Source organism: Thunnus maccoyii, chromosome 13, assembly GCF_910596095.1.
Source record: "Thunnus maccoyii chromosome 13, fThuMac1.1, whole genome shotgun sequence".
NCBI classification, from domain to species: Eukaryota; Metazoa; Chordata; class Actinopteri; order Scombriformes; family Scombridae; genus Thunnus; species Thunnus maccoyii.
The window spans coordinates 29,352,912-29,377,311 of NC_056545.1; the positions used below are offsets into that span (position 1 = coordinate 29,352,912).

The following is a 24,400-nucleotide window of genomic DNA, read 5'->3' on the forward strand; positions in this document are numbered from 1 at the left end:
CACCTACCAGCATGCATTTGATGAATAGAATTTGATTGCTTTTGTGGATAATCCACAATTAAGTCCATTTTCTGAAGATGTTATGAAAAACAGGATTGTAAGAACACGTTGAATGCTATCATCAAATGTCCAGAATGTTTATACCAGGAGATGTTGCCAATAAGAAGTGTGAAATAAATGAGAGGCTAGACAGACAGACTGTGTCTGGTTAAAACTTCCCATTTCCGCCACTGGTAACATGCTGTTAACTGAGACTATAAAAGAGAAAGAAGTGAAAAATGGATTTTAAGTTCCTTTCAAGCCTCGACTCATCATCCCTCTGGGGAGAGAGCCAAGATCAAAAAGCATTGACATTGCATTAGAATAAAGTCAGTGCCTTGAAGAAAGGCACTCAGATGAGAAATCTGTCATTGTGATGATAAAAGGGAATATTTAGAGTTTTAGTCTGTAACAGTTGATTCTGTGAACGGGCCCTCCAGTCTGTACTGACACTTCCGACATCTGTCAACAGACGTGTGCTCACATACTATATCCACACGCATACATTGACACAGAGACACAGGATATTTGTTGGTGCAGGAGAAGACACGCATGCTCATGGATACGTATTCACACTCTTGCACATGGACAAACACACTTAACAACCACAGTTTGTAGCAGATTGAAGAAGTCATTCCCAGTAGCAGCTGGTAGGCAAATGATGATTGTGGGTGGCTGCATGCAGCTGCAGTATTAGGGATAATCGGAATACCACACACACACACACACACACACACACACACACGCACGAAGGAAAATGACTGTTTTCCAGGTGTTATTTCAGAAAACCACAGATCAATCAGATTTCCAGCCCTTTATCGTCACCTGTGTACCCACATTCAGCTCATCATTCTTCATCCCACTTGTACACTGTTCCTCTCTTTTGGGAACACTTCACTTAAGTAGCAGCCAGTTTCATTTCCGTCCATTCGTATCCAGCTATTTCATGTGATTATTAATCTCAGACAGATGTGAGTGTCTTCGGTGCTTCAAAGTTTCACTGTGTCTTGTTTAAATATTTCATCCAAAATCACAATTCATGATGGAATTCTTCATCTCATTCATCTTTCTTTTCCTTTTTTCTTTTCCATCCTTTTCTGCATCCCTCAATCGCAGTCGGCCCATCCAGTAAGTATTCCATTTCATCCCATCTTTACATGCATGTGTTTGTGTGTGAGTGAGTGAGTGAGTGAGTGAGAGAGACAGAGAGAGAGAGAGAGAGAGAGAGTCTTACAGAGACAGTCGTACAGACTTAAAGGATGCCATGTTGGAGGCATTACCCCCACTACCACTGTTGCTTTTCTGACTAATAGGAATGGGGGACAGTCTATTAGTATGTAAGTACTTCTGGAAACGCTGGGAGTAGGCTTTTGATTTTCCACAACTGCACTCCAGTCATGCTGTAGCTCATCTAGGTGGAGCTTCCATTACCACAAAGACAAAGCTTCCAATAATATCAGGGCCTTTAATGTAGTATACAAACACACTTGAATACAGAGAGCATAGTGGAAGGGATCTATAGGGGATAAATAAATTAAAAGAGCATAATAGTGCTGTGATCATATACTGACTAATCACACATGCTCTGGCAATTTAATTTTCTCTCTGGGGATAAAAAATGCTTCTATACTATGAAAAATAGTCACATTATAATGTTTCTCCTTCAGCAGACACCCAACAGAGACCTCAGCTAACAGAGCAGTGTAGTTTGTTAGTGTAGTGGAGACCTTTTTTAGCATGGAAGTGAAAATATTGTCTCTACAATGCAATGTATTACAGTACTTGAGCTTTTCACTGGTATTCATGAAAGACAAACATGCGATTGAAGAATGGAGTTGCAATTTTTCACAGGTGTCGACTGTCAGGTGGCTTTTTTCTTTCCAATGTCACAACAACAGCAATGGAACGAATAGCGAGGAGTGTAAATGATGGGTTATAGGAAGCGTTCAGATAACACAAAGAGAGGTCTAAACTGTTGTGTGTGTGGTTGGAGAAAGTATTGTCTGCGTATCTCCGGGTTTTGTCTCTTTACTGCACAATTCTTTCTCTGTAAAGAGCCGGGCGCTTTCAAGGTAGACATCATTATAACATTTCATATTTCTGCCTCTCAGTCACTTCACATATGCGTAGGCAGGGGTGATCGAGAGAGATGAAATAACCCTTTTAAGCTGTGACCATGTCCATTAGAGAAACAGTTCTTTGTAGCAGAGAGCAAAATATGTGAATAGGCCAGTCCCTTATTGGCCCGTGCTGCATAAAATGAACCAATGTTTACTAGTTATTGCCTCTAATATTGAGTTTTAAATAGTTGACAATATGTTCCCATATGTAGTCCTCTGCTGGAAATGCAATGTAAAGACTCAGTACTAAGCAAAATGATTTGTTTTTGCTGTGCACTCACTGTGAAATGAGCATACTTTAGCAATTTTTTTTTTTCAGATAAGGGCAATCTTGAATAAATGGAATGTTTGGTGTGGAATGCCCAGCCGCTGAAATGAATGGGCAGTTCTTGGACTGAAAGTAAAAAAGGGTGAAAAAACATATTTTTGAAGGGCAAATGGAGAAAGTGAACATTTTCCTTTTCATCTGACACACCCATATGTTTGGAGCACAAAAAAATGCTTCATCAGGCTGACGTTAAGCACCATCTTACATTACCTGGCCATGATTTCCATCTTGACATTGGTCAGAATAACAAATTGGCTCATTCGATTGCTCACACTACAAGGTCACAGACTAACATATCAAGTGTGCTTGATAACGATCAAGACAATGTGAAGAGGGCAGAAGCCGAGGACGGCAATTAAACTGGGGCACGCCAATCATCTCACGGCAGGGGGCCGACAAGGCTCCAAAGTGACCTTGCTGACGTGACGATCCTGAAAACTCATCTGTTCTGGTTTGCACAAATGCCCCTTTATAATAATTTTCTCTGAAGCCATGTCCCACTTTCCAAATGTAATTTACACCTTGATGCTACAGCAGTAGGCACACTGGAAGAGCAGTTAAAGACATTGAAATGTGCTTCTCCATGTGTTGGTTCAGGTTTGAACTCACTCAATCAGTCTTCTTACTGCATACATGATTCAAGCAATTGCTCATTTGTTTCCATATTTACCCTAGTCACTTCCTGGAGTTAGTGAGCAAGAAAGAAACACTAAACACAAACAAAAACTTTATTTTCTCTGTATTTCATTGGTATTGCCTACCAAATGAAAGACACCAGCATGTAATAGCACACATGCTGCTGAACAACCCTGCTGAAGTTTCTTGCCTTTTTTTTTGTTGTTGTTGTAGTCTTATTTATTTATTGTATATTTATACAGTATTAAACATAAATGTTACCATTTGATGTACTGTACCAGAGTTAGCTTATAGCTCATTTTCATCTGCAGTCCCTTTGGCAGGTCACAATTAAAACATAAAACAGAACAAAGTAAAAAACACATAGGACACATAATACAAAGCTACACACAATAGCACATCACATACACTCATAATGTAAACTTGTCAAATTAAAAGCAAGATAATTTGTGTTCATGAGAAATGAGATAAAATGTAGAGTCAGTGGTTACAGAGCTGAGTAGCTTTTAGCAGATTTTTTAAATTTGGTTTTAAATGTACTGATGGAACTGCAGCTCTTCATATCGTCAGGTAGGACATTCCACTGAGTTGTGGTTTTCACAGAGAAAGCTGATCGCCTACATGCAGTGTGATGAAATGGTCTGCTACAATCTTATTTCTTTGCCCAGAGTGACACAGTTGTCACAAGTCAAGTGGATGGGCTCAACACGAAGTTGCATCGCGTGGGAACAGCTTTTACTCACAGCAGTGGGGGGATGAGTCTCTACCAAATATATATCCTGACAAGTTGAGTCTATCTCAAGCCTGATTTGAGTCAGTCCCATCTGTAAATGCGTAGCCAGCCTCGGGGAATGAAAAAGCAGGAACGAGGAAGTAATATACAGGGAAGCAACTGCAAGTTTTACAACAAACTTTTACAGCTAATGTGTTGCTTTACATATAGTACGTACAGATGGGAGCCAGGATTACCTTCATTTTGAATTTTATGCAATTGAATTTCTATAACATCTACGCTGTATGAATGGTAGACGTCTTTGTCTTGCCTGAGGGTGCTTTAGCATTATAAAGGCAAAGAATCACAGCACTGCTTTTTTACAGTATAACTTATTCTTGGTCTATTTAAAGCTGTATCAGCCCTCCAATTCATGTATTGATGTTGGATAAAGAGGCGGGAGTTCTGGGCACAAAGGTCCAACTCCAAATTAAATAAAAGCATGGATGAATTATGGTCCAGCTATAATACATTATGCCTGGGAAATAACCACCTCCTCAATCATTATTTCAGAATGGAAACAGTGTCAGGAAAAAAAAGTCTGTGTGTGTGTGTATTTGTGTGCCAGAGAGAGAGAGGGAGAGAGAGAGAGAGAGAGAGTGAAAGGGTGTTATATGAAAGGACAGAGCTAAAGACTCATGCAGTAACAGCGGCAGCAGCAGCATGACAGAGGGTTTACTCAAGCGTACGTGTGTGAAACGCGCTGTCTGCAGCAGCGTGGGACTGGGACAGCTGCCTGTCACATCACGGCCCCTGAGGAACTCCTGCTGGGAGACTGTGTGTGTGTGTGTTTGTGTTCCCCCGTGTGTGATAGCTTCAGTATGTTGGTGCAAATCACACGTCGAGTATGTGGGGGGAGTAGGGGAGGTAAGCTTTGGTTGTAAAACACTTTGTCAGCCTTTGCTGTGTGATTGAGCAACACGCCACGTTCATACAGCAGCAGTGGAACAAACCGTTCGCTCTGACTGTCTCAGTGGGAGCCCAGTATGTGGTAAACATCTGAGCCAGTTAAAACGCTTTATTTTGTTTATGAGGATGTTCCATTGATGATGTTCCTTCCAGAACCCAGCTAAAGCAGGAACCAGTGACCCTGTCGCTAGACAAGGTCATTAATATCGGACAATTCTTGAAACTGAAAATGAGCACGCTGACTAGCATGTCAGATTTTTTTGGCCTTCTCTTGCCTGACAGTGTGTACAAGCTGCTCCATACACGCCTCATCCTGGGCGTCTCTCTCGGGCTGCTCCTGCCTGATCATGTTTGCGTGTCATGTACATCAAGAAAGACTGCAGGCTAACATTTTGTCAGGGTTCAGTGTAGTCTGATATGGCACTCTGCCATGTAGCAGAAACACGTCACGTAATCTGACATAGTATCCATCTGGAAAGACATATATTATAATACAGTAACTTTAACTTTAACCCTCACTTAATCCCCCTAAACTCAAGTTAACCTGTTTAAAAAAAAAAAAGTAAGGACTGGCCAAACTTTCTTTCTTAAGAGAACATTTTGCTCCTTGTCACGCACAAGCATTCAAAGAGACCGAGCACTTCACACTCTCCAGACTTTCCTCCTTCAAATCTTATCGTAAAGCTGTGGAAATTCAACTTGCAGTCCTTGTCTATTTTTGCCTCCCTCTTGGCATGTTAGCCTTGTTATGTGTTCTCTAGCTCTGGCAATATCCAGCATATGAAAGAAGTCTCCAGGCTCCTTTGAATTCCTATCTCAATAGTTTCATTCTTTATTTAGACATTCCCCAATTTACTCCCAGACACTGCCTCCTGCAGTTATCAGTTTATGAGCCATCATTTTTGCAGACCAGCTTATATATTTCATAAAACTGGAAAATGAAGGTGTCGTGGTGTTTGATAACTAGAGTTAGACAGTTTCTGTCTTTTTTTTTAGGGCGCTTTAAACAACAAAAGCCGTCATACCTAAAAGCCAGCAGCCCATAAAACGAAATGACTGTACAAGCGACGTGCTGTGCAAATAGCTTCCATGACATGCAGCCGTTTGCCGATTTTTGTCATGTATTTTTCAGCTGCTCTGTTACAATCCATCTCCCTGTTTCCATCCCATGTGAGGATGCTAATGTTTCTTCCTGCCCTAAATCTAAAGCTCAGTGTCGCGCTGAGTGCACCCATTATTGCTAAGTATTTATTATAGCCTTAGGCGATGTGGCGGCTTGCCTCCTCAAATCAAACATTGTTATTCTCCAGACAGGGCTGTGTAGAGCACCAAAAACAGCATTTTAATAGCCTGAATATTCCTAGCTGTCACTGTATTTGGGTCAAAGTTACGGCTTTGTGTCAGGCGCGAGGGGAAAATGTTCAGGTGTTGACAAGGTTTTGTCAAACAGCCTGCTTAACCCGCAGTTCTGATACAGCGTCTTTTCTTGTGTGTGTTCATTACATCTGTGTGTGTACATGCCGGAGGTTGCGTTGCATACTGTAACAGGCAAGTATTACACTGCATTTCTTTAATATTTCAGGCCTTGCATCAGCCTTGACAGGAATCCTGTCCTTGAGGTAGCACGGAAGTGAAAGCAGGGGCTCAGTGGCATCAGTCTGTATTCCACTGTGTGTGTGGTTCACATCCAGAAACACTGGGCGCATGTTTAGGCTTCGACATGTAGGGTTAGCAGGGGGGCTGCATGTTTGATCCCAGGACATGACCTTACCCATCTCGGCCGTGTCTCCTTAGCTGTAATTTATCCTGCGGTTGACACATGGATCCCCTCCTGCTGTGCGTGGTGGAAGCAGCCTTTGGGATAGGAAAGGGGGTCACGGTATAAAATGTCCATGCGGGGCAGGGAATTAATCTTGGACACTCACCTGAGGTGAGCAATTACAGGGAGCAAGCAAATCAGTGCTGGAGATTGGGAAGTCAGGGATTCTTAACTTTTGCCAGACCCTTCACCAACATGTCATATCAGAGAACATTTCACTACTTCACACTCTGCTTTTACTGCTGGCCTGATTTTTCCTGACTCGACCCACCCCCGACTTTTCTCATTTATCTTGGTTTCCAAGCTGTTTTCTTCTCGTTCAAGCACTCAACTGAACTCTGACCCTCTCAACAAAACGTAAGACCTCTACTGAGGTAACTAATGTCAGCAAGTATTTCTCAAATTGTAATTGTTTTGGGTTAACAAATTCAAGCAAAGAGAAATTAAAGAGGCAGCATTTGTCACAGTAATCCTCCCTGTCATGCTCAGGTTTTTTTTTTTTTTTTTCTCGTTCAATCACTTGATTCATTATTAGATTTTCATTTGAATTCACAAAAAAGGGCAAATTATTGCATGTTTACATCAACTACAGTATATTCCAGAGAGGGCACACAGTAACATTACTCACTGCATTGAAGAAAAAGAATTCTTCTATCATTTAGATGCTTGTGAATTTAGATTCTACATAAGACATGTATTGAATCTCTCCCATCCATTCTTCTTCTTCACTTTCACTGCGAAACTGTATTTGTTTTTGACTTGTCTCTCTATTCTGTAGAAAGCTTCTCCACCTCCTCGTCTTTCTCTTTCTCTCAATGCTAATTGAGACAGAGAATGAAAGAGAAACAGGAGATCAGGTGGGCAGATGAGAAATCAATTAGGACTAGTGGAGGGCATCATTATGCATTCAAACCCCCCCCCCCCCCCCCCCTCTGTGGAGGAAGGCCTGACACTTGCTACAGAATCAATAGAAATCAAAGAGTTTTGATTGATCTGTGGTTTTCTGAAATAACACTCAGAAAACATGGTCATTTTCCTGATTGTGTGTGTGTGTGTGTGTGTGTGTGTGTCAGTGTGTGTGTGTGTGTGTGTGTGTGTGTGTGTGTGTGTGTGTGTGAAAGTGAGACAGTCCACTGTTTATTTTCAGCCCCCTTCCCCTCTTGCTGTCTATGTTCAAAGACATCTGATTGGCCTGGTGCTCGGGATCAGAAAGGTGACCCACAAACCTGAATTTGGGCTGCTGTGGGTTCTGGACTGTCCTTTTAGATAGATAGATAGATAGATAGATAGATAGATAGATAGATAGATAGATAGATAGATAGATAGATAGATAGATAGATAGATAGATACAAGATGAGATAAATTATCATGGTCTATAGCTTAACCAATAAGCATCTATATCAGGCTTCATCAATCAAAGTCAAAAAATCAAGGTTACAGAGAGACTTACAGGCTTTGGAAAGGTACTATATTCACTTTATAGCAAAGGAGAAGCTCAAACTTTTGTAATTGCACCGTGTGTGCGTGAATATGAATGAATATGCAGTATTTGTTTTTCTGTTAAAAATGTGTTCTTTAAGGGATTCAGTTTTTTCTCTGTGAGTAACCTGAAAGCACCACTGAATAAAAGTATGTTGTATATGAACTCAAATAGATGACCCAGTGTTAAGTATCAAACATGTCGTCATTAATTTCATTGTCTTTCCTTGATATAATGTGTTAATACTTGCTATTTTGACACAAACCGTTCTTACCTTATAACATGTTTAATCAAGACTAATTGGTTTGTAGCCTTGATTGAATATTTGGACATGATGAATATTTGAACATAGTTAATCAAGGGTTAAAAGCAAGCAGCAGCTGATAATAGAATAGCAGCCTGGTGATTTATTAGTTATCTGCTGCCACAAGGCTCCTGACTTATTTTCTCCTCAAAGAACTACACTATGTTCATTAACTGTGTTAATTGAGATGGGAGAAAAAACATGTCTTGGCTGCCATGGTATCAAAAAAACCTTCGTATTCATACTTCTTTTCAACTCACTTTAGGGACACAACTTGCATCAAAATGTAAACCCCTTCATCTCAAAATCATACCTCTGTCAAACCTGAATGCACATCATACACAGATGGTTAAAATCAGCGGAACCTATCCTTTACATTTCTCTGTGATGACGGATAATCATCGGCAACAACCCTGAAATCATAGAGAAAAGATGCTCCTTATAATTTAAGATCTTGTTTCACAATCATCAGTTTTTCTCCAGTCCTTTCATCATTTTGCATCAGTATATTGTTTGATATTACTAAGACTTCTTATATTTCTGAAATGCTGACAATCTCCTCTATCCATTTATAAATAGCTATTTGTGCCGTACTGAAAACTTCCAGACATAAAGACAAAAAAGGAAAAATATTTAAAATTACATTTTGTTTTGATTTTTTAAATAAAAAGTCTCCTAGAGCGTGATTAGTACTATTCACACTATTCACAGTATGGCATGCCTGGGAGACACATAGAGTGGCTATGCCATGAACGTGTAAAAGGAGCGACATCCTAGTGTTCAAGGGTTAATATTTGTGCCTTGTGTGGCCTTCACTGTTAGTGTTGAAGCAGTAAAAGCAAGCTCTGACACCTCATGATCTGCAAGTGAGAATAAGCAGCTGATGTAAAGCAGACCTAGTGATGTAAATGTTTGAAAGTAGCAGCAGAGACTTGCCTTGTTCTGTTTTATGCTTACATACAGGTATGTGTACATGTGATAGGGTGCCTCTATCTGAGTACATTCATGTCTGTGTGCAAGTGCGTGTGTGTGTGTGTGTGTGTGTGTGTGTGTGAGAGCGAGAGAGAGATAAAGAGACAGTGAGAGCTGGAGTGAGAGAATTGTCACTTATGAGTTGCTATCATCACCAGTGGCCTGTCACGGCTTAATGCACTCAATGCCACTGCTGGCACATTCTCACTGTATTAAGCTCACTCAACACACTATGACCACACACACACACACACACACACACACACACACACATAAAGAAAGACGTCATTTCTATTGTGACCTGAGAAACATTTCTCTCTATCCTCTTGTGTTGCAGTGCCCCCCGAGATCGTGGTACGGCCACGGGACCAGATCACAGCTCCGGGTCGCACTGTAACCTTCCTCTGCGGCACCAAAGGAAACCCTCCCCCAGCAGTCTTTTGGCAAAAAGAAGGCAGCAAGGTAAGAAAAGCCCTGTGACACGTATCAAAGTCAGCTCTAAAACACCTTCTGTTTTATAAAGAATGACAGCGGTGCTTCCCTGCAGACATCCATCGGGGTCTTATGGTCAATTTGTGTCTGACAGAGGGTGCATTGGAGCGCAGTGTTTGAGTGGCAGGGTGGGCTAGTGGTTAACAGGGCTCCTATTGGTAAGAGAAGTTTCTGCACTATCACATTAATTGGAGTTGGAGGAGTGAAGCCATAGAAAATGAGGTAATTTTACAAACAGGCTGCATCACAGGAATGTAGAGTATTGTATTAGAATGTATTGTACCACGTTTTCAGGGGTTAGATGGTGGTTGTCAGTGTTTTCAGTTGTGTTTTTTTTCTCAGTGCACATTTCTAATTTCCAGACTGGTAATAGCAAGGGTAATATAGGGGCTCTTGCACAACTTCCCCTACTTGCATGGTACATGGAGTAGTCAGCCTTGGCATATTAAAGCGATCAGCCTGTGGACCAAATATTGTGTCATCTGCATCCAACATCCTCACCTGACTGCCAGTTGAGGAATTTAATAATAATAAAACCACATGACCATGTGTTTAATGCCGCAATCAGACAAGATTTTGCTTCTCACTCATCTCAGTGTTGAACGGGGCGACACAAATTCACCCAGGTTCACGAACTGACCTGCCATTGACATGTAAAATTGCGTTGCTCTCCAATGTCCAGCTTGTTTGTTTATAATTTTTGTTCTATAACTGCACAGTGAAATAATACAAGCAGCAGAGAAGAAGAGATGCTGCCTGTCTGTAGTGAGTGCAAGGAAAGTGGCTAATGACAGTCAAATGTTTGATCAAACACTATATAACTTACAACTTTGTGAACTGCTGTTGTTAGCATTCTGGCCATGCTAGTTCCCCTACCTGCACTATTTCCTGTCCCTACACAAGTCAACTGGCAGATGAATTTCAGTCTGACTGCAACATAACTCATTCATGGTCACATATGTGTGACTATCCAATTTTCTTCATAGTATATATGTAAATGCATTTTTTTCTGTCACACTGCTCTTTTTCTATTTAGACCCATCTGTTTGGAAATACCTGTAAAACTGCATGTCAGTAACATGGCAGTTTTGGAGACTGGAAAAGGAGAAAAAAAGTATCTACAGTATTTATGAACAGCGTTGTGAGATCTGCTTAGGTCTTCACATTAGACTGCACTCTTGAAAGTAACAAAGGTTCAAAAAGTGAAAGGAGCAGAGCAGTTTAAACCAGGATTTTGCATCCTTGTGCAAGTTGTCCTGTTTCCTGTTTGCTGATGCAACAGCAATGTGATGGCCCAGCAGGGGAACCAACGAAAAATGCAGCTAAACCCAGCTTAACTGGGAATAAAATAAAATAATACGTACAGTATATGGTTAAACAACAGTTTTGTTTTTGGTACTATTTTACCTGATTTTTTGAATTTTAAACAAACGTTGATGAATTCCCACATTCATTTCATTACATAAAGAGCCCTGAAGGTAACTTCTTGTAGTGCTAATATGCTAATGTGAGCTGGTTCCTTTACCACTCTGCCACTCTGATACATGTGCTTTAAAGAGAGCCTGCATCTCTTCTCACTGTTCATGTTCTTGACTGTCATCCTGTGCTTTTATCACTGTGTGCTGTAGTTTAGTGCCAGTGTGACTCACACACACACACACACACACACACACACAGACGCAACCACACATTCATACACACCTCATTTTCCCATCATCCACACAGGGTATTATTCACCATAGAGTGAGTTTGCACAGGCCTGCATTTCTTCAAAAGTGTATGTGTGGGTTTGTGCATGTGTGTGTGTGTGTGTTTGCGTGTGTGTATGTGTGTGAGAGAGAGAGAGAGAGAGAGAGAGAGAGAGAGAGACAGGCGAGCCTATGATAAGCTTTGCAGCCTGTTGGAATGCGCTGAAAGACCTGATGAGAGAGCGTGGGTGCCTGTAGCATGGCTCCCAGGTACAGATTAGAGGGGGAAGAGCAAGATTGGAGGAGGCCTGGAGAATGTGTGTGTGTGTGGGAGAGGGAGAACAAGAGTGGAGGAGAGAGATAAAGAGGAGAAAGCATGGGAGAAGAGGAGGAGCATGAAGCATGTGGGTAGCATGATGGAAATGGTGGCTACCTTTCAGTAAAAATACTCAGGAAATGATTATTATATTTCATACTGAAAAAATGACAAAGGAACAAAGGAAAGTAGAGAAGGCCGTGGAAAACACTACAAAGTGGAAGCTAATAGAAAGAAAATATTTCTGATTACAGCTATTGAGCTGTGGTAGGAGAAGGTTGTTCTGTAATATCGTGCCCTGTTGAAGTGCCCTTGAGCAAAGGCTCTGACTCACTGGATAAAAGTAACAGCTGAGGGTCTGCAAGATGTAGATGTAATGAAATAGATTAGTAACAGGCACAATGCACCATTTATTTCCCAGATTTTTTTTTTCACACTGAGGGCCGATACTGAAAATTAGTTTTTGACTACAATAATGTATTGCGGTGTTGTGTTATTTGGAGCCTTTTCAGCAAGCCAACTTTTGTCATGAAATTGGAAACCTCTGTTAACATCTGTTCATCCTCCCTGCTGCCGTTCCTCCATCCATCCCTTGACATCATGCCTCTTCTTCTGTTTATTTGTGCACGTCTCTCAGCTAGAGGTCACACATAGACTCTTGCACAAAGAGATAAAGTTTCATGTTCTTTTTACAAAGTTGAACTCAGGTCTGTCATTTGAAAAACAGAGTTCAACTTTCTCTCCATGGCCGATCACTGCTCTTTCTTTTTCTCTCTTTTACACCGCATTCAAACGCAGCTTTATTTTCAAGTGACCCCAAGTATCTATTTTGTCCAAATGAACATGTCAAAACAAGCTCACAAAAGCTGTTATCCTTGAATGTTCAAGAGAGCCACATTTAATACTTAACATTGTGTACAGGAGCAAAAATCAGCCTGGCATTGACAGAACTTCCTTTGTGTTGTAGATATAGAGTGTCAAGACTTTTCCTTTCAGTATTTTTTCTTTTCAGTATCAGCCCCACTCGGTAGAAGCATTAAAAAAATAAACATTTGTATTAGGCTTGTTGTGAAAAAAACAAGCGAAATGAAAAGTACAACTAATATGCATCATGTTTTTCCTCTCCAGACCTTGCTAATCCCCATCCAGGAGCCAACTCAGTCAGGTCGCTTCTCTGTGTCGCTGAGCGGTGAGCTGACCATCACTGACGTCCATCCCGAAGACTCTGGCTATTACTTCTGCCAGGCCCTCAGCGTGGCTGGAAGCATACTGACTAAAGCCCTGCTAGAGGTGGAAAGTGGTGAGTGTAAACACACACAGGCAGGTGGGGTGTGGGATTGCAGGATTATAGTAAACTGATCACAAAAAAATAAAGAGACAGCGATCGCATTACAATAAAATAATAATCATTTTTTAAAAAACTGATTTTGATGTTAGCTACAGAAAAATCTACTACTATATTTATAACTGCATCTTCCTGTTTGATGTTCATACCCGCTGTAGTTGTTACTGGGCTTTTGGCCAGTGCTGACGGCAATGTCTTCCACTTCCACTAACCCTAACCCTGTCATATATTTGCTCATGACCTGAATTCAGAGTTCAGTTCAAACATCTTGTTTTGCTGTTGATTGAATGCTCTACCAAAATGACCCTTCTTACAAATCCTTTCTTAAAATGCTTGAAAAGTTGCACCATTTCTCACCAAGAAGTGTATTGTCTCGCCTCTTTTGGGCAGATTATTTCCATTATTTTCCTATTTTCACACCCCCAGGTTGACATTTTTGACATTCTTATCAACAGAAATAAGAGCTGATTGTCCATCAGTAGCATTTGCCACAGAAAGCAGTGTGTATTCTTACCTTGGAGCTAGTTGTACACTCTAATAATAGCCCCTTTTACACAGCTTGTTCAAGGTGGGAACGTTTTGTTCTGTGTAAAAGGTACAAACTCGGAATAGGGGTCATTGTTGTTCCACCATTAAGCCAGCAGCGGAGGTAGTCACATTGCTGGATTGACGTCTGTGTAAAAGGGACAGCCAGCATAGTGGGACTACACACACACACTAGATGCCGATGCTGTTGTTGTATGCTGTGTAAAATCACAGACAGGGGCGGCATTATGTCAGCTTTGTTTGGTTCTGTGTAAAAAAGCCAAGCCGACGGCTTTTCTTTACGGTAATATTGCGAGATCTCAGTATAAAACGAGCTTAAAGCTAATGAGTCTAAAGGAACAATTGTGACACCTTCCCATTTAACTGGATAACAAAAAAGTTAGGAGACAAAAAGTCATGAAGTTTACACCATGTGTAATAGTAAGTATAAATTGTCCTTTTCCTCATTGAAAACTAATCTTTAAATTTAGTATTCTCAGCTTCATATTTGATTAATATTTTTTCAGAAACCACCCTTCTCCCCTTTTCTCTCATGTGTGCCGATAAAAAGCTGAAAAACCTTCAAATCCATCTCAAATTAAAATATCTTTCCCCCAAATGAACAAACAGCAGGAGTCCTTATCTAATGTAATCAAAAGGGACAACTGGTGATAGTTCTATGCAAATAGCCCTGCTGCAACATATGCTCCAATCCACCCCCCACCTCCCCCAACCCCCCACTCCCCACACCCCCTAACCCCCCCCCTTGTGTCCCTCCATTCAGGGGGCAAACTGGGATTTTGTTCAGCTCTATCTACACTAACTCCTGTGTTGACTTTTCACATTTTCAGCTTCAGTTATCTGATGATATCAGAGCTTTCTACAGTACAGAATACAAATGAGGGTACACTTCACATCTGCAGGCAAATGTTAAATGGGAGAGTGAGTGAAATGTTCTATTTTTTGCTCAGTCATTGCGCATCGAGTGCTTTGTGAGCACTGGTTGCCACTACTGAAAAGAACGTAAGGAAAAGGAAAGGAAAAAAAAAGCCAATGACTTTCTAACAGTGTTCATCTCCTTCTACAACCATGTATGAATATGCAGGATGTTATTAGCTTGTCCAAACTAAGCATAACTCAGATAGTAGGCAACATCCATGTAGTTTATATTTAAGACTGAACATGCAGACATGGAGCATGGCCATGTAAGTCCATGAGTTTCTTGGTGATGACAGTCTGTGAGTAAATACCCTGTTGTTTTATACCCTACAACCACATGCATGTAGATGTATTTTAAAGTCACTCAGTCACCCTCCAAGACTATATTCCAAATAATCCACAGTCATTCAAAGGTATAGTGTTTGTTGAAAGGGCACTTTCAAGTATAATAAATCATGAATACTGCATACATTGAGCTTCCACTCAATGTCTTGTCAAGTGGTCCGTCACTCTGACAGAGGGTAACTGTATCAACACATTCCTGCCTGAGAAAAATCTATGTTATCGATTTGCTTGCTGAACTGGGGCAGGACCAGAGAGAGGTGGACTTGGGAGCCTTTGGGAGGGCACGTTTTCTTATAGTGACTTTTTACTTACTTACAACAGTTGTCTGTACCAGGGCTCTCTCTATATTTTTTTGTAAATCAGGCTTCCAGTGAGAAAAGTGCCCAGTAATTGAAATAACACCCAAATAACACATCAAACATATCAAACAGGCATGTAATGCATTTTAAACGCAAAGGGGGAGGTAATATTTCCATTTAGCCTATGATTGTTTGGAAAATATTGATTTCTAAACTGTTTAGTGGGCTGTTTAAAGGAACAGTTCGACATTTTGATGGGTATACTTATTTGCTTTCTTGTGTTTGATGAGAAGATTGATACCTCTCTCATATCTGTTAAATATTAAGTGATCACTGACAGCTGGTCAGCTTAGCTGAGCAACAAGACCGTACGCACTGGAAAACAGCTAACCTGGCTCTGTCCTAAGGTGACAAAATGTACCCACCTGTAAAGGTCACTAATTAATTCTCTCATTTGTTGTTATTTGTGCAAAACCCCAAGCATACAAACGACAGTACGTGTTTTGAAACTCCAGCTGGTTACTCCAGACATGAGAGCTGAACTGCTCATCTAACTCCCAGCAAGAAAGTGTATAAGTGTATTTCCCAAAATGTTAAACTACTCCTTTAAAGCCTTGTAGCTTTTTGTTGTTGTGATGGATGGTGAAAGTACTGGATGGATGTTGTGGATCCGGTGTAAGTCATAGTGTCAGTACACTTTCATAGTGTCAGTCTCTAACCCGGCAGTGTCATACTGAATGACTATGTATTTATGTGACAGTGTGATGACAGTAAATAGCTAGAAACGAGTCATATCTTATGCTTTTTGACAGTTTTTGTTGCTTTTGACAGTTTAAGATGCTACTCTGAATAGTTCTGGAGAGCAGAACTTTGTATACTCCAAAGTGAAAAACATTTTAAGAAGAAATTTGGTCAAAAAGTTGGATTATAATTTGAATATTATCTCAAACTTCATCTGACTTTGTTCTATGTTCCTCAGCACCTTCGGACCGTGTCCCTCCCATCATCCGCCAGGGACCGGCCAATCACACTTTAGCTCCTGGTTCCACCGCTCAGTTACACTGCCACATCATGGGCAACCCCATCCCCAGCATCCAATGGGAGAAAGATGGCCAGAGGATCCTGGGAAACGATGACCGAATCAGCTTGATGGACAATGGCACCTTCCAAATCACCAACCTCCAGGTATTTAAAATCATATTATTTTCTCCTCACATAATAGCCTGAACTGCAAACATAGTTTATTCCTTCATAAGATCCCAGACTAATAAAACAGGAAATGAAATAATGTATCTTTTATTTACACCTACGTTAATAAATCTGTGATGACCTTCAACTTGGGCAAAATCATTGAATCTTTATTACTACTTCTCATTCCGTCGCACCACATCTTCCACTGAACTCATTAAAACGCATTCACAATCTACATGTATTAGTGTTTGCACATCAAACATGATGCAGTTCATGCAAGATAAACATATTCCACAAGATAAAACACCACAGTTTTAATTGCAGAGAAAGTATGAAGCACTTAAACAGAGGACATTTTTACAGTTGACTCAAATAACGAGCGTTTATGAGAGGAGAAGAGGAGGGGAATGTAGCAAAACCTCAACAGTGAGGCGTGATCACCATGATAATGAGCGTGCGAGGCCATTAGCAGTCGTTAGCACCGTCTTACTCCGTGCTAATGAAATCCATTCGGCCCAGAATTCCCTCCTGGGTACGAAGCAGCACCTGAGGTCACTGCAGCATCGGTGAGACTCGAGGAGGCTCACACATTAATTGATTGTGGGTTCTCAATGATTAACGATCGCTGAGACTTGTAATTAAATCCTCAATACATCATCGCGAGTGAGGACTGGACGAACGAGGGAGAGATAGAGGAGGAGGAGAAGCGGGAGGCTGAGTTAGAGGAGAGGGAAGAAGGAGAAACAGCCTAAAGTACATCTTATGTTGCATTCATGTCATGTGGGAATAAAAGGGAAAGACTTGACAGCTGAGAGCACCAACTAGGAAGAGCTCACGATTTCAGAATCCGTTCGAAGCTGTCAAACAACATGTTGAAGTTCTCTGTAGACTTTGGTTCGGTTTGATCAGATTCTCTGCAGTGAAGACATGCCCCCAGTGATGCTGGTGTGTTTGATTTTATTGTTTTACAGCGAACAGCAAACATAAAAACTCCAGGTAGTTACGGCCTTGGATTTCAGAGATGGGGTCAAAGTATTACTTGGAGAGATTGTTAGTTTGTTTCATTTGAAATATTGTTCTGTACACTTTCTGCCTTGTCAGTGATGTCAGAAATGAGACACTGGAGTCCAACACTAAAACAGACAGTCAGGGCTCACATCCACTTTGAGACATTTAAGCTGTATCGCATCTCAGGTAGACTGTTCCTCTCCATCTAACTCCATAAGATAGATGGTTTTTTCTTTAAAGAATTCTGGTTTATTACAACCTGGATCTTTTTCTGTGGTTTTGCCCATTCTTTCTGTTAGTTATCATAACTAAGATAATATCTAGAATCAGGGAATGTGGCAACACGGCTAAAATGTAGCTCAAAAGGGCAGGAAACAAAAGCGCTCAGACAATAAGTCAGGTTTTAAACAAACCCCAAGGAGATGCATACAAGCTTGTTTCGAGCAGCACACAGTATGTGTACTGTTTGAAAAATCACCAGTATTAACATAATGCAGTGACAAGAATCCAGGAGATATGTGCTGTAATATTGTCTTCATTATCAAAGTGGATAGTGCTGAAAAGGTTGATCTCAGATGTAGATTATCTAATCTAATGATACCACTCAGTCTGGATATTATCCAGATTAATAACATGACGGATTAGGCTTGCTTTAAAGTCTCAGAAGTAAAAACCTTCCATTTCCCCTGTGATGGTTTTGCATCAGAGATACACGATGACAGATTTGTTAAACCTCTAAACATCCCTTCATGTGAGCTCTGCTATGAATCATCCGGCGTTTAAATCAAAAAAGGGTGTGAAACGCATTAAACACAAAACATTAACCACAATCTCCCCTTTTGCATGATAGGACAAAAAAATGAAATCGCCATTCATAAAGCACATTTAACCCTGAAATAATCAGTATAAATAAGTCGATTTCATCTGGGACCCTAGAGGGGGACAGATGGTCTGTTTGTTCCTCGTACTCTGGCAATGAGGAGATGCCATTACCCTGGGATCTTTGCCAGACACACACTGCCGCTGTCCCTCAACGATGCCAAGATGCCCTGGACAGACGGGAAGTGTGTGTGGTGGTGGTGGTGGTGGTGGTGGAGGTGGGTGGGGGTTAAAGAGAGGTTTGTGCTGCTTTTTCTGCTAAACGGTTGATGTGAGCGTGGGGTAGAGGGTGTGTGCGGGTATGGCAGGGTAAAAAAAAAAAAAAAAAAAAGGGAGAGTGTGAGAAGGACTACATGGACACAAAGAAACAGATTACTGAGAATAATCAGGTTAAAGCAGAAAATCGAGTTCATGTGTTGACTTTAAATCCCAGTATACGCGAGTTATAGTCTGTAATCAGATTTCCCCTTCTGCACCCTCCCAAAAAAGGATCTGACATCATTATCAACCTTCTGTCTGCTATGGTGCAGAAGTCTGATGCACATGCTAACTGTGTAGTCAGCATGTAATGGACAAAGAAAAGGAAACAGACTCAAAAGTCACTCTTTTTGACTGGCAGATGATTTCTGGGAATTGCAGTGCAGAAATATCCCAAATGTCAAAAATGGAATCAAACGGTAATAAATAAATAAATATTCACAGATTCTGCCTTTAAGTTTGGAGCTCCTCTCTCCAGCCTCCCTCCCTCCTGTTCTCCTCTCCTCCTCTCGCCTCATCCATTTTTCAGCAATCTGTTTCGCACAGAGCTCCGAGCTGCCGGCCTTGATTAATAGTCAGGTGTCCCGGCTGTTTACCCCACCCGCCCTCTGTGCCGATTCCCCATCCACCGATCAAACGCCACCATCTGGGGACTCGCTTTTTACCCCCTCAGACAGGCGCACCATCAGCCAGCCCACAGGTCAACTCAAGGTCAGGGCCTATAGAAAGAGAGGAGGAGCAGCGAGGGATGTTGTATAGGACAGAGAGTCACCTGTCCCGTGTCCTGCAGGACATGATGACAAGCCACTTAGGCTTGAGTAATTCCTCTGTCAGCGTTACTGATGAGCCGGCCCACAGATGCAGCAGAGGAGAATGGCCAGGCCACATGCGCACCGCTCAGCGAGGCATTAGTCATGATAGGTTTTGCCGCGCACATCCTCTGCATAATGTATAAGGTTTTCAATGGGAGTAATACGGGCCGTGCTCGCTGAATAAGTGAATAAGGGAAGGCTGACTGTGTTTGGGTTTGCATGTAAATTGATGAACTACAGAAGACTGAAAAATCTTGCAGCAAAACATGAAAAACTAATTAAAAATCCCCCATAAGACTCCAACACACACCTGTACAACTGCACACACACACACACACAAAGTGCAACAGGAGAGCTATTTACAGAGCCAGCCACCCCCACAGGCACAGTTAACACTGAAGTACAGTCAGTCCCCTTGCCCTCCATGTGTACTGTAAATGGAGCTGAGATGTCTTTGACTCCCATTAGAATTTATCTAGCTGTAAACCAGCTCTTTGGAATTTATATTGTAAACAAACATGATTTTGTTCTCTCAGTGTAGCATGTTGTATATGCTATTAAGAGCTTAGCAAATTTGTTGAATGTGTTTCATACCTCGTAAAACATTTACAAAGCCTTTATTTGTGAGTGTTTTGTTCACATCTCTAACAATGTTTTTTTTCTTCTTCTCTTTCTGTTTTATTGGTGCACGGTTACCTTTTATAGCACATTAAAGTCACCGGTTATTGATAAGCAGTCAGCAGTGGCATGCACGTGTGCCCTCGTGTGCGTGTTATACAAATAATATAAAGACCCACCCACAAAAACATCGCTCTGCAACACCACTAATGGTCCAAAAATTCACTCCACAGGGTAACTTATGTGCTCCCCTAAATCCTAAATACAGGTAAAGATACTCTGTGGAGTTTTCTAGTAAATAAACACAGTTATATTTACTTTCAGTCTTTCTCACCAATGTGTATCTTTGAGGCCCACCAAACGTGTTAAATCCAATTCTCTCTTCATAAAACATTTGCAAACCCACTGCTGGTGTTTTAGTGGGCGCACCAAAAACAGGCCTGCATTTAAAAAATGCAAGGGGCCGCATTGGTGGGACATGGTGGTGGTGTTTCAGGTGATGGGGAGACAGTGAAATATGATCCAGGATCATAGATCTATGAGTTGGAAAGTTCATCAGATGCCAAAACAGTGCACAGTGGTTTATAATATTACGAAGAAGAGTTTAACATCTCTTGTGGCAATCATTTTACCGTTTGTCTTGACAATGGCAAGATAAACAGTTGTTCATGTTACAAAGTGATGCACCAGGAATGTGCACCAACACAGCACCTTGCCAGATGACATCGCACTGCATTGTGGCAAAAGTTGAGCCAGGTTCAAAGCAGTGTCTATGGTCTGAACGCAGCCTTACTGCCAGAGACTGTTGATCAGTAGTGTAGCGGGAAAGTGAGGGATGTCATAGCCCCCTTTAATTTGATTAACACCAGCAATCTTTCAGGTAAATGCCATTTTTAACCATTAACATTTAGTGATCCTATTCAATTCAGCACATTTGCTTCTTCTTCCAGTTTTAATGTTCATTTTGAAAGAGTCTGGATTCTACATCTTAAATTGAGGGTGAGTTGATTCATAAAAGAAAGAAAGACAAAAAGAAGGAAAGACAAACAATAACATGGAGCGATGAAGCAAAAGGAACAGAAAATTGTTCAGACTGCACTGCTCCCGCAAGTTGCTACTACCTCTGTGTCACATTGAAAGATTCCCCGGTGTAGAGACCCCCAACATCTCCCTCTGTTGTAAGCAATTTCACAGCCTGTCTAGTTTTTGGCTTGCCTCCCCAAAAAATTTAATAGCCAGCATTCACATGTGCGCACACACACACACACACAAGCACATTTATCACACTCCTCTTAATTACATCTGCTCATAGCCTGTCCAGAATGCTAAGTAGCTGTTGAATATAAAGACTGGCGCCTCAGAAATTTCTAGACCTCTAGCTGGTCATTAAAATTCTGTCCTTTGATCCATCCTTTAACTCTCCTCCTCTGCCGTGTAGGAATCAAACGAAGAACATAAAAGCCACTAGCTTGACTTTAGCTTTGACTTCAAATAGGTCCACTGAGAGTATATCACTTATGAAAAAAATGAAATAACTACAATTGACAAAATGTCCAAAGTAGAAGCAGTTGATTGAAGCAGATGTTATGTTGAGGCATGCTTAACGAGAAAAACAAATATTCATATGTGATTAACAATAATTGATTGTTTCCTAAGAGAAGCAGTTTTCAGTCAATGATGAACGGATGTATATAAATATACCCAATTTATTGGCTGAATGTTGCATTTTATTTTGATGGTTTGGATGAAATTTGATGAAATTTAAATATTATTTCTAAGTTTCCGATGTATAAAAGGAATATAATAAATTAATAATAATTCACATGCACAGTGTCACTTTGCATCCAAACTACGGAAATCCATCTGCATTACCATTCAGCCCCACATGCCTGCAAAGTTCACCTGTCTGAGGACTACATTTTTCATCTTTATGTTATTATATCTGTTCATGCATGACTTATTCTGCCCCTATTGTCAGCACTTCATGCTTAGTTTCCATCTTAGATACTTAAATGATGCCATCTGTGATTTACATGCATGTGTGCTGCCTGCAGAGGTGATTCTTTCACCATGAACCCATCATCATGTTACCATATACATACAGGAAAAAAAGACGGAAAATGGTAAAAGGTGACGGCTCACGACAGAGTTTTGGATGCACTTTTGAATGTACTGGTGCTAGTTAAATTAACAGATACTAAAAAGCCAATCTTACTTTCATGTGAAAGTGGAAAGAGTCACCTGGTCGGCTTTGTGTGAATTACAGCTCTGTGTTCTGCCAGCTTTTTATCCAGCCAACTTCCCCCTGCTCAGTATTCTGAGTACAAACATTCTGCTTTTGAGAGATATGACATTTAGACTCAATCACTGGTAATGGGTACATTAACACAATATCACCGTCTCACTCACCTGTACACACACACACACACACACACACACTAAGCTAACCATACACATTTTTCTGTTGCCAGGAAACGGACTCTGGGGTTTACACCTGCCTGGCTTCCAGCTCCAGTGGAGAGACGAGTTGGAGTGGAGCACTCACAGTCAAAGGTAAATTGTCTCTCCATGATTTAAATACATGCAAATGACAACTCTATGAAGTGGCATTGTATGACACAGAGAGATGAAATGGGGAAAAAATACTTTTGCAGGTGAAAACAATGTATAAAAACAGTCATTCTGATTATAACTGGACTATTCCTGTGCTGGGTAACACTGGAAAAGTCACTGTGTAACACTATTTTAATTAACAACAGTGAAATGATAAGTTATAGATAAAAGTGTGACTGCAGATAAGAAAATTCAGGCATTAAGGAGTAATAGGTAGTGCTCATTTAACTACGCAAATGAAACAAGTAGCTGAGCCCAATTAAAGCACTTAACCTCTGCTGGTCCTGAGGCCGTTACTGGGCAGACTACTAATATACATGTCTGTAAGTGTATGGATGTGAAGCATAATGTTGCTGAAAAAGAGCTTTTCTGGTCATAAATAAAAGTTTACACACGCTAATGCCCTCTTCCAGTTGTAATTGTGAGATATCGTTAGCCACCACCGCAGCTCAAAGCACAGCGTCAATTGAATCACAGTACTTTGTGAGGCTCTGCCCTTTTTATTTTCCCTAAAACCCATCAGACGTTGCTACATAAAATATTTCAAGCTGTAGAGATTTCATTAGTGGCATTCAATGAAGGAATAATGACTTAACAAGCTGCTCTGATGACACTTAAGTTTGTTATTTGACTATTAGTGTCGTAATGCTTAGTTGAGATCTAATAGTGTCATGAAATGCAAAATTGTGAAGTCTGTTAGAAGTGAGGAACTCTGCCTGCAGCGAGCGGGATGCAAATGTTCAGTCAACATTAGTGGGATTACACTGAGGACATTATGAAAATGCTAATGCTCAAGAATAAATAATGCTAAAGGCAAATGTCGCAGTTCTAATCAAATGTGCACCGTCCCCTCCCTCTGCTTTTATCTCTCTCTCACCTCCTTCCTGCATCTTTGTTTCCACCTCCTCTGCTTCTGTACCATCCAGAGAGTGCAGACCAGTCGGTAGCTCAGGCCACCGAGCCCTTCCAGCTTCCAGGTCCGCCGCACAAACCCATAGTCACAGATGTATCCAAGAACAGCGTCTCTCTGACCTGGCAACCCAACGCCCACGAGGGAGGAGCCGCCGTCACTTCCTACATCATCGAGGCCTTCAGGTGAATTTTGCAAATCTAAGCTTCAACAAAATCAGGGTGCAAAAACGTGCCCTCTCCCCCTGTTCTTACTTGATATTTGTACATCTGTTCGGTCGTCAAGGACAAATGAGATTTATTGTCAGTTCCTCTATTCCTGTACTCTTTTTCATCAAATAATTTTGACAGGAATCAGTCCTCTTCTTCACTGAGCAGTCAAGGCTCCACTTTCAAGCGAGTCACAGCACAATATTTATTGATTAGTTTTAGACCTTGTAAAAATAAGACTCAGTTCACAAAAAGTACGATTCAAGGAATAAAATATACAAAGACTGTAACATTTCATTTCAGACCTGTTTGGTCGGGTAAGAACTTGTGAACTGATGACATTACTAGCTAAAACAGGTCACACACATGCATGCAGCACATAGTAGACTCCGCTCTCTTTCTTGTCCCCCATAGCTAATCTGGGACACTCATGAACCTGAATGCACCTCAGCAAAAACCTTCAGGTACTGACACCTGAGATGTAGTCCACCTTGGATTAATTAAGGGAAAAATAGATTTAGCTCAGCAGGACGGGTGGCTCGACGGATGGAAGATGAAGATAAGCGGCATTATG

The 24,400-nt window shown here is 41.1% G+C and overlaps 1 protein-coding gene across 2 annotated transcripts in view; it reads left to right on the top strand.

Moving 5' to 3' along the window:
• Positions 1-24,400, top strand: part of robo3 (roundabout, axon guidance receptor, homolog 3 (Drosophila)) — an 87,622-nt gene that overhangs the window by 46,545 nt on the left and 16,677 nt on the right. For both annotated transcript variants that reach the window (XM_042431783.1, XM_042431784.1), the window contains exons 7-12: positions 1,156-1,167; positions 9,717-9,841; positions 13,004-13,175; positions 16,308-16,513; positions 22,566-22,647; positions 23,634-23,802. In XM_042431783.1, the coding sequence (XP_042287717.1) occupies positions 1,156-1,167; positions 9,717-9,841; positions 13,004-13,175; positions 16,308-16,513; positions 22,566-22,647; positions 23,634-23,802 (766 nt within the window). The remainder of the gene's footprint in view (positions 1-1,155; positions 1,168-9,716; positions 9,842-13,003; positions 13,176-16,307; positions 16,514-22,565; positions 22,648-23,633; positions 23,803-24,400) is intronic.